This window comes from Perca flavescens, chromosome 19 (genome assembly GCF_004354835.1).
Source record: "Perca flavescens isolate YP-PL-M2 chromosome 19, PFLA_1.0, whole genome shotgun sequence".
Taxonomy (NCBI): Eukaryota; Metazoa; Chordata; class Actinopteri; order Perciformes; family Percidae; genus Perca; species Perca flavescens.
In genome coordinates, this window is record NC_041349.1 from 18,565,848 (window position 1) to 18,577,126 (window position 11,279).

Consider the following 11,279-nt stretch of genomic DNA (forward strand, 5'->3'; position numbering starts at 1 on the left):
ATGATGGACTCACCCCCCCACCCCCCTCCTATTCTGTCGTCTGTTTATTGGTGAAATGCTACAGCCACCTGTAGCTGTAAAACGCATACACAGAATAATATGCAATGGGGGAGGGTTTGGTAACATCTCAAATGCATTAATGTTGAAGGCTTCTGTCATGCTACCAGGAAAAACATATGACGGATATACGAGACCTGTCACTGCAAGAATGCATCCCCAGATGTCTTTGATATGCTGCACATCAGTTTAAACACCTTACATTCTTTCATCAACGCTAAACAAATTCAGTAGAGATTTAGTTCAAGCAATGATACTGTAAATCACATAGAACTGGTTTAATGGCACTACAGCATGCTACATGCGTTTAACATAAATCAGCATGAATCAACCAGCAGGTATAAACACACACTTAAACACACAGGCACAGTGTTACCTAGAGGAAGAGTTCATAAGGAGCAGGATGGTGTGCTCTGATGGTGATGATACCCACTTTAAAGCTGCACTCAAAAATATTTCTATATCAAAGATGGATTAAATGATTATGTGTAACGTGAAAGGGGTTTCTCATAGCATCAAACTAGCAGATAATTAACAGCAAACTTTGCAGTTCCCCTCAGCTCTGTTTTTTTTTACTGATTGAACAGTATAACCGGACACCTACGCAGGTGCTTGTTTGCAGTTATAAATGAGACAGCTCCCCTTTCATTGTCTATGAAGCTATGTCCAAGTCATATTCAGACAGCTCACCAAAAGAGTAGAGCGCCAGATGGTTTGTTACACAGAACCATCTGAGAAGCCGTCATTGAAAACTGTTTGGAAAAGGTCAGGCCCTTTAAAAGAAATACCTGGCATGTGATTGGATGAACCATCTGTCTATCACATCCGCCATTATTGTTTTGAACAAACAGTCGCGGTTGTCACAACCCTAAACATCGGCCATAGCTGCCAGTTGCTGATTGGTTTTGTTAGCTGGTAGCTCAGACACAAATGCATTACTTAAAGCCTGACAAGATGGATTTTCGTGTGATATGTGATAACTCGTGATATCTCCAAGGTATATATATATATAAGGTGCTCCCCCCCCCCCCCGGCACTAAAACACAAAATTTTCATTCTCGAAATGTATGGCATTCTTGATGCTAACATTGTTCGTTGATATTTGATGTCACTGTCAAAAGGTTAAATGGGAGACGGACTAAAGTCATACTTACAGTAGCTGACATGACCAATCATCACCAGATGGAGGGTCATATTTCCTGTCCTGACATCGTATTAATCCCATGAGACAAGAACGGAGAATTAGCAGGCTACCTATCATCCTTAGATTAATGAGACAATAGGTTATAGCCATGCTGGTGTCATAATTCTGCTCCATAAACTCTCCAGTAAGCTGAATTAACTCCAAACCAAGTGTTGCAGATTTAATATTGTACCCATAGTTTCCCCTATCCTTCCACCTCTTAAGTCTGACAAGTTGCTTTCTCTACTGTTTTTGTCAGCAGGATGGCGGGAACATCAGGGGATCATTTTCTACCAGAATAATTCTTTGAAATCATGAGGCATGTGACAGCATGTGCTCACTGAACGTAAGAGAAAATGTAAAGATATGGATCCCTCTATATTATGGATGATTTGTCTTTCACCGTTTGAATTGCACTTTCCATCTGTCCCTTTCTCTGTGTATAATTGAACCCTTATGTGCTGCTCCTAATTACTCATCCTTTTTTTGGAAACATACTTTTTATGTGTCTCCATACTAACGAGAGTTTTACAATACATTGCTATTGCGTGACTACATTTCCTGAAGCAAATGTATGCAAGTCTGAGACCATTGAATATGACATGTTAAAGCAGCTATATTTTGCCGCTATTTAGCATATAAATAATGGGTTAATAAAAGGCTCCGCAGAGAGCTTTGTTTTTATGCACTAGCAAATATGTGGCCATTACTGCCATCCCTACACTTGGCAGCTTGACAGTTTAAATTGTGACCAGAGAAACAGCTACTACATTTTACATTATTTATGCTACATTTTCCGGTGGTTGCCTCACACAATCTTATCTTGTGTTTAAGTCTGTTTGCCACTTCCTCACTGGTTTTGAACCAGAGCAGACCTTGAACCCCTCTCACACACGATCACATGCCTAAGCTTTTTCAGATCCCGGGCATACAAAGCAGAAAAAAAAGATGCAGACTGTCCACTCTGAATAACATCTTGGTAAAGTTTGATCTAATGAGGAAATAGAGTCGGAGCGAGCCTTCCCTTCTCTCTGTCACACACACACACACACACACACACACATACACACACACACACACACACACACACACACACACACACACACACACACACACACACACACACACACACACACACACACAAGCCAGCTCACTGGCGTACAAACTAGAAGAACTACAGAGAACCAGGCCCAATTTGTACTGTTGTCATGGATTCCATGCAGTTTATTTATTTATTTTTTTCATTTCACTACAGTATACAAACGCTAAATGCAGAAACAAGCAGTAGCACAAATACCAAGTACATGTTTTGGCTTCTCACCACTTTTCAGCACCAAGGCCGTCTCAGCAACATTCATTTATTTCTTCTTCTTTTGTATCAGTGATTACTGGCATTTTTATCCTTGGGAATAGCAGTCATATACATCTGAGCACCATTTGGGAAAGATTTTGAAATTAAAGTTACGACAAAAAAGTAGTCATGTTATGTGAATAAATTCAATATTTTGAAAACTAAAGCAGCTAACTGAATTAATGTAATATGATTTACGCAGTATACATGCACAGCAATATACAAACAGCATATCCTAATAATTACAATTCTAATTAATAATTCCTTGTTGATCATGCCTCTGGTAAAAGCAATTTCTAAAATCACGTTTTTAAATGTAAATGCAAGTACATATCCATCTGCTATTATGTGTACTAGATTTAAGGGGCTTCGAGTTAGCACACTTCAGCAGCAGTCTTATCCCGAACAAGGTATAATATTGGCTAGTATGCATGATTACGGCAATACCAGCAGATTGAGTGGAAATGGACATTTGGCAGCAATCAAATCATCCCACGTATGAGCTGAGTGTCAACAGCAAAACATGCTACAGGAAGTTGACTTTGACTGTATGTTGAATCAACAAGCGTCAACTAAATCTGAAGTGTTGATTTACATTTAAATAGTCCACCAAGGCTAAACATAACTGTTGAATCCAATACTTTCCTCACTGCGGGTGTTTCTGTTTATCCATGTCCGCACACACTCTTCTACTCTCACCATTTGTGTGTATTTTGTGTGTGTGGATGTGTATATACTGGCATGCCTGTATGCTTGCATCAATGTGTGTGCATGTTCAGTACACAACAAGCACATGCATGTTTGTGTTTCGTGCCTGTGTGTTTGTGTGGTTAAATCTGTCTCGCAATCATTTCACCTTCACTTTCACACACTTGAAAAAAACAAAAACATAAATTCAAATCAATTACACACCAAAGGTAAGAGTGGGAGCACAACAGAACCAGTAATTGGTTAGTGTTGAAAGGTGCCACAGTTGACACCGCCATAAATAGCTGTGGTCCTCACCAAGGCTTTGGTTTGTCACAAAGGTAAAGCACGGATAAGTTAAAACGCATCTCACACTCCAAGTGACCAAATATAACTACAGTGTCTTGGCTGATGCTTGTTGTGGTGTAGGATTCACACTCTGAGGGAAGTAAGCAAGAGGAGTAGGAGGAGATTTGTTCGTGTTGTGTAAAAGTCAGTTTGAATCTGGCTTAAATTTCTTGAATATTCCATATTTTGGCTTCAGATATTTGGCTGATAATCTTGTCAGAGTGACTTCAGATGAGTGAGCAGCTATGATTTAGTGTCTTTGTCAAGAATACATCAACAGCAGATCAAAAGATATGATTAATGTAGTCTGGCTCAACAGATGTAAATTAAGTTGCTCCCCTTCCGCTATCTAATTTGCAAGGGCACCGTTGCTGCATCTGTGGCTTAGCGCCACCCAGGACGGTTGTGATTGGTTTAAAAGGTCCCATGGCATGAAAATGTCACTTTATGAGTTTTTTTTAACATTAATATGAGTTCCCCCAGCCTGCCTATGGCCCCCCAGTGGCTAGAAATGGTGATAGGTGTAAACCGAGCCCTGGGTATCCTGCTCTGCCTTTGAGAAAATGAAAGCTCAGATGGGCCGATCTGGAATCTTCCCTACATGACGTCATAAGGAGAATGGTTACCTCCCCTTTCTCTGCATTGCCCGCCTGGCTTGCAAACGAGCGAAGCATGGCAGTTGGTCAAGGCCGCACCCCCTCCCTCCACCTTGCCCCCACTCTCTCCTCCTCAATAGCATTTAAAGATACAGACACAGAAATGGCACGTCCTAAGGAAAGCTCATTGTGGGACTGGCTCTAATGGCTGTAATTCTGCACCAAGGCTGAATTTCTGGAAAGAGACTTCAGATACAGTATTAGGGGACCACTAAGGTCTGTATAAAAGCATCCAAAGAGCAGCATGTCATAGGACCTTTAAAGAAATACAAACCAGATGCAAGATAGGGCCCCATGTCTATTTTTATCAATCAACATCAGACAAACTCAGTACAAGCATTTTTGCTGAATAATAGATTTCTTTTCCAATTCTTGTGATTTCCACTGGGTTTTTATTTTCAAAACAGATAATGCAAACTGACCTAAAGATTATCCAAAGTATGTAAACACATGTGCAAAGTAAGTGATAGGATTCTGTCCATATACTTTTTAGCCGACCATTGCACCAATATGTTTTGTACTCTTGCACTGTAACAATGTTGTCGATCTTTTTCTCCCTGAATACAAAAATAAAGATATGTGTTTACTTGATATTTGACTTGCTTGTGACTTCATGAAGTAACTGACACCTGTTCTGTGTTTGCACTGATCCCATTCTGTATGAGGGGCGAGAGGTTGCCTGTCACCTCTTAATCCTGTGTTTTGCTGGTAAAAGAGTGGAAGAGCCAGGGAAACTGTTGAGCTCTGATTGGAATCCTGTCTTGGCTAATAGCAGGATTATGTTTGAGTCCTGCTAAGCCTGCACTGCTGGGTTTTTATTCAGTTATAGCCAGGGTATCTCCTGGGAGTAGAGAGTAGACTTATCGGATGTTTGAACGTAAACATTGTCAGGAGGAAATGTGGAGAACAGATATGTTAATAGTAAAAAATATAATATAATAAAGTGGCTGAATCATTTTTACACAGCACAATCAAAGCAGTAAGAGCTACTTTTGTTAATCGATTGTGTATACGTTTCACTCATGAATAAACCCGGTGATTTGCAAGGTGCCCAAGTTAATCTACTTTGCATAAATAAATTGGTAAGCAGCATCTGTTCCTTCTACAAGCTTGAAATGGAGGTCAGGAAATCAGAAAATGATCTTATTGTTCATACACTACTGACAAACCTTCACATGTAAATGAAATCTTTAAAAAGGCTCTTTCTTTTAAGACAACTGAGTTGAGGATGTGAGGGTGTCATGGTAGGGATAGTTGGAAGGGATCTGTGGTTACAAAAGGCAATCAGTTATGTTGTAGCTAATACTAATTCATTCAATGCTCTATGGAAATGAACACTAGAGAAAAGAAATGAAGTGGGGACAGAGTGCATGGTCACACAAGGGCAATGTCCCTAGAGCAGATTGGGATTCAAGGACATGCCAAAGGAAGATCAAAGGATCACAGCAATATCTATAAGAGTTTCTATATATGGATGACATTCAAAGGATCTGAATCACCAGTTCCACATATGAACATCTCTTGATATTCCAGATTTAATTCATGGTTCTTTCTTCCTCCTTATGCAATGGAACTTTCTAGGCTACCTGAAAATAATATAGACAAGCAATTATAAGCATAATGGAAATGAATTGTACAAGGAAATATCACTCCAAGAGGAAAATGATTTGTAATCAGTTAATTAAATGTTAATGTGAATACATTTCAGTCATTCAAATATATTCTGTATACCCAATATAGCTCAAAGCACAACATACACTGTCTATAGGACCTGAAATTAACACCTGATCACGCGCAAAATGTAGCTGAATTTTTCCATTGGCAGATGAAACGGTCAATCTACCTGCAGGTAGCCAATGAGAATTGAGTGATTCATTAGTCATTTTTTTTAATTGGGTGAAGAGGCCGGTTGAAACAAGCAACCAACAAAAAGATGAGGATGATTCAAAGAAAAGTAAAAGAATATGTTTTAATACCAAGTGAACAGTTGGCGACAACGGCAAGGTTCGTGAGTAGCGTCGTAGGAGTTTTAGACGGCAGTACAGAACAAATGAACTGCAGTGCAGTATTGTTTTATAGTTATATTATTTTATATAGTGCAGTATTGATTTCGTTTATAACTTAATGTGTATTCTTAACAAATTTAAGAACGATGCTCGTGCATTTTCTGTATTTCACCTTTATGAGGCAAAAGAAAATGGCTAGTGAAAAGCCTGTGTGGCTAGTGGATTTAAAAATCCACCTGCCACAGTGGCTGGTGGGAAAAAAGTTAACTTCAGGTCCTGACTGTCTCCACTAATGTTTTTAGCCATACTGTCTGCTGACTGTTGTCCGTCAGTCAGTCCACCACTTTGGACTGAAATATCTCAACAATTATTGGATGGATTGCCATGAACTTCTTTTACAGATAGCGTGGTCCCCAGAGGATGAAACCTAATAATGTTGGTAATCCCGACTTTTTCTATGGTACCACCGTCAGGTAACAATTTCAGTTTGTCCTATAGTTTGGTATATGAGCATATACCTGCAAAACTAATGACATTCCCATCAGCCTATGCTGTACTTTGTGTTTACTGTTAATAAAAGCATGAATCATATCATTGGGACTTTGGCCAAGTTAACATTTCCTATCAATGACTTAAAAGTTGTGCCCATGTGCCCTTGATCTCTGAGTCAGCTAACTAGAAAAATCCAGTTCAGAGTGGGCATTCCAAATAATGAGAGTTGGAGCGGTGCCACACAGGAAAAGACATTCCCAACTGTCTCCCCTGACTCCCAGTCCCTCCATTCCTTTCCAGCTGTTGTGCAGAAACAACCATCCATCACCAGCCATGTATGTGCAGTCGGTGTGTTTGTGTGCATAAAATGAATGTGAGTGTGTACATGGACGTTTGCCAAGTGAACAGCTAGTGTCTGTCCTTTGTGTCTGTGTGTCTCCCAGGTGACACATCGCATCTTGTCACCACAGTGACTCACATTAGCTTGGAGTGGTCCAGGGTTTGAGGGACAGGAACATGAGCAAATATACAGGCATACATGGCAATAAACCCAACAACTTGCAATTACTATAACCATGCTTGAATGCACACACATGCTCAAACTCTCACCCAAAGGTGACTTAGGGGCACCAAACTGGGGAGAGATGCTAAATGATTTAAGATGCTGTACAGAGGCCATAAGATTATACATTTTTTACGGTTTTAAGGCCCCCTGAGCTGTTTTCCCAGGGGCCAGAAATTCTACTGTAGCACCAGCAGCCCTGCTCGCACACACACGCCCATCCAAAAACATACTTTTTGCCTGCCACATCACATCATGCCAACAAACTGTGTAAAGTGCATCCTCTCGAAAGACTGTGGTGCATTAATCCAGCGCAGGTGCACACATGATTAACTGACTAGGGAATATGAGAGGGAGCGAAACAATCAAGTAAAGAAAGGTCATAACACTGTTGGGAACCAGGCTCCGGTCCCCTGTGCCCCACTTGAGCTTTTCCGGAGTGTTACATTTTGTTCTGGTGTGAGCCAGTGGTCCTGCAGACTGCCTTAAATGGGTCGGTGGGAGCCTGCAGAGCCCTAGAATCCTCCTTGAGACTTGCAGCAGAACAGTAAGTCATCTAGCGCCTAATTATTTTTATCTTACGTTAATAATGTGTTAAATTTGGCATTTAATCATGGTAATGTGTCCTCTAGACTTAAAATTGCCAGGAATATGTTAGATTAAATTTGAATGTTATTGTGAGTGTGTGCAGAAGCTGAATAAATAAATAAAAAATAAATGTGTTGAATGAAATGAAATGAAATGAAATGAAAAAAAGGATTTGGTGCTTCTTGCAATAGTCTGTGCTCGTTTATGGTGTTTATTGATTTGGAACGATGATTTCAATTGCTGCTTACTACTTGCAAACGAGGTCACCGATGTCTCCACTATTTTCTATCATTGCTATATAACATTATTATTTGAAATGTTTTGATCTTTAAAATTGAAGTTTTTCCTTGGCTGGATTTGTGAGATGTGGGCGTAAGCATCTGAGAGTGATGTTAAAAGCTTATTTTTGTCAGTAAGATGGTACTACATATCTAGCCAGGGACCTCATGCATCTATAGTCTTCATTCTTCTTTTATACAATCATAACTCAAAAGCATTAGTTCAGAGGCTGAGCTTAAGGTTGAAGCGAGAGCTCACTCTTCATCAGATTCAGAGAAATACTTGCTGCTGCCCGCTAAACACTATAAGACTGAGAGGTGGGGGAAATATATGGTTCAGCGTTTCCCCCTCACAAGAACAGCACAGTAATCAATTCCGTTTAGTACAAATCCAATGCACTTAAACTTCCAGCGCGAATAACCAGAGGCTGCAGAGCAGAGGTAGCATAGCCTACAGTTATCGATAAAGCAATTCATTCAAACTCCTCCCCCCACCTTCTCGTCCTCCCCCGGGCTGCTGCTGCTTCTCCCCTATCCGCGCCAAAGGCTACTCAGGTAACGTACTCAGAAAAGTAACGCATTACACGTTACTTAAGCCAATTTCTCTTCTCATAAACTCTCATGGAGCAGTGGCTTTTTATAACACCTTTACAAATGAGCTATTGAACAGTGCTTTGCCAGATGAAAAAAATTGCCAAGCACAAATGTATTCCAACGTAATAACTATTTGTCATTTTAGCTATGTCACGTAGCTCTAGAGGGAAATTGATGCAGCTTACGGTAAAAACTAACAGGAGAGTGAAACAATCTGATAATTTCACTTTCACGTGAATAGGCTTAATCAACTTTATTCGACGTTTAACTGGTTAAAAACAAAAGTGAAGGTGTAATGACGTTTCAGTACCGTCGCTTACGCTAACGTTACTTTACTTTGTTCGTGACTGGTAGCCTAACATTTAACAGTGGTAACGTCATTTACGACACCACGCTGCTGCTGACTCCGCGGCTAGTTCAATGTTTAATGGGGGCTGGGTGAGCGGTGAGCACCTATCTGTCCACCGGAGAGGAGAGAGACAGGGAGAAAGACATCACAAGAATCCAGAGCTCTTCTTCTCTGTCACCTCCGTCAAGTCAAACAGAAGATAGAGCACGACCGGAATTACACATTGAGCCTTCAACGTAAAAGGGCAAGTTACGGGGACAAGCTAGGTAAGTACACGGAGCTAACTTATAAGACGTAAAAACACACTTTAAATGAAAAATGCGTCATTTTTTATGTTCAAAATAGTGATTTGTGTCGAAGAACTTCGTGTTTTCACTGTAAAGCTGTTTAGCCTTTAGGGTGAGGGTCTAGCAATCTGCACGCTGAAACTTCTATTTTACTTTGAAAATTGCCAGCCTGTAGTCGCGCTTTTATTTTGCCAGGCTTCACACACACTCCCTCTCTCAGAGCTCGGTCGGCTCGTACTAGAGACAGCAGGATGCCAGGGGGAGCACTCCGATACACGGCATCCGTTTTACCGTCTCCCGGCGTCGTCTCTCGGCCACAGAAACTCTGATGGGCGTTTTTATCTTCCTTTTACCGTCCTCGACGCTTGGATATTTTCGGAAGCCACGACATGAAGCGAATGAATGTGAGCAACAAGAAGTGTCCTGTTGTGCCTGTCTCCAGCATCACTAGTAGTCAAGTCCTCTCTGTGGATGCGGTGCCTCTGTGATTTTTAGTGGTCTGTTTCAGAGGATATAACGTAGTGTTCTGTAGTGGACTACCCAACTTTTCCCCGCTTTTTGTTGTCTTTTTCGAGGTTTTCCGTCTTTGAAACAAAGATTTCAGACCAACTCCGGAAAACCAGCGACTTGACGTCTGCTCCTGGCGGAATAACCATTCGTAGCGGTTATTCGCCTTTACAAGCATCTTCTCTGGGGGTGGGAATACGACTGATGCTTGCCTTGCTCGTATATTCGAGTTTTGTTTCGTTCTGTTTGTCTGTTTGTCCCACAGTGGCATGAAAATTCATGAATGCGTCCAAGGACATGTATACAAATTACGCATGCACCATGACGGTAGTAGGCTGTGCGTAATATCCTATTATTATATCCCTACCGTATTATTGCAACAACAAACACATTGAATTCCATTCCTGTGTTAGGAGAAGATTTGGCAGATCCATCCTAACTTAATTGGGGTGTGTGTGTGTGTGTGTGTGTGTGTGTGTCTGTAGTGTGTGTGGCATGGGCGTTATGAGTATGGCAAGGTATTATTTTCACGCTTAAGCTTTCTGTAAAGTGTCCTAAATAAATATTGTGCATTTTATGTGAGAAAAGATAAAACTCATAACTCTTTCAAAGTCACATTTTAAACAAAATGCCCATTGGGGCATTTTGGAGCAAATATTGAAATGTGTCTTGAAAGTATAGGCATCTTCTGTCTTTAGGAATTAAGTCAATGCATGTAAATGTGTCCAAAGTTAGCTGCAAATTAAAGCGTGCAGCTCCATGCCTTTGCCATAATTAACGGCCCCCTTGTGGGTTGATGCGTCTGGGGAATCTGCGCGCGCGCAAGCATGCACGTCTGTCCATGTGCCTGTGTGTGCGCCCCTGGCCGCGCTAACATGTCCCTTCTGTGTGTGTGTTTGTGTGTAGCCACGCTGGAAGTCGCCCACCATGTGGCCGTCGGGTGTGGGGAGCAGGCAGCCCTGCCCGCGGGAGTCGGCGCTGCGCAAGGCGGCCATCAGCGGCAACATCAACGCCTTGCCGCACCACGTCCCCATCGGCCGCAGCGTCCGGGTGTTTATCTGTGCCAACCCCGACGGTAAGACTTAGTAGACTTAGTGTGACACCTCCATCTCCCCATTCTACACACACTCTTCAACCCTGCAGACCTTCAAATAAGACGTTTTTTTTTTTACATTTTACAAATATGGAAATACATTAACCACATTATCCAGAAGTCTTGGGTTTTTTAGTATGTTTTAGTTGAATTGTCTGCAGTGGAATTTAAAGATGTTATACTTGTGTGGACAGTTCTTGAGAAATGATCATAAAACAAATTGCAGCCATTAGCTTTTAGT

General features: G+C 41.2%; 1 protein-coding gene across 1 annotated transcript in view; it reads left to right on the forward strand.

Annotated features, from left to right (window-relative positions):
• Nucleotides 1–9,675: 9,675 nt before the first annotated feature.
• Nucleotides 9,676–11,279, forward strand: part of LOC114546242 (NACHT and WD repeat domain-containing protein 2) — a 53,925-nt gene continuing 52,321 nt past the window's right edge. The window contains 2 exon segments of the mRNA XM_028564952.1: nucleotides 9,676–9,842; nucleotides 10,852–11,020. Coding sequence (XP_028420753.1) covers nucleotides 9,828–9,842; nucleotides 10,852–11,020 — 184 coding nt within the window. The 5' untranslated portion in view covers nucleotides 9,676–9,827.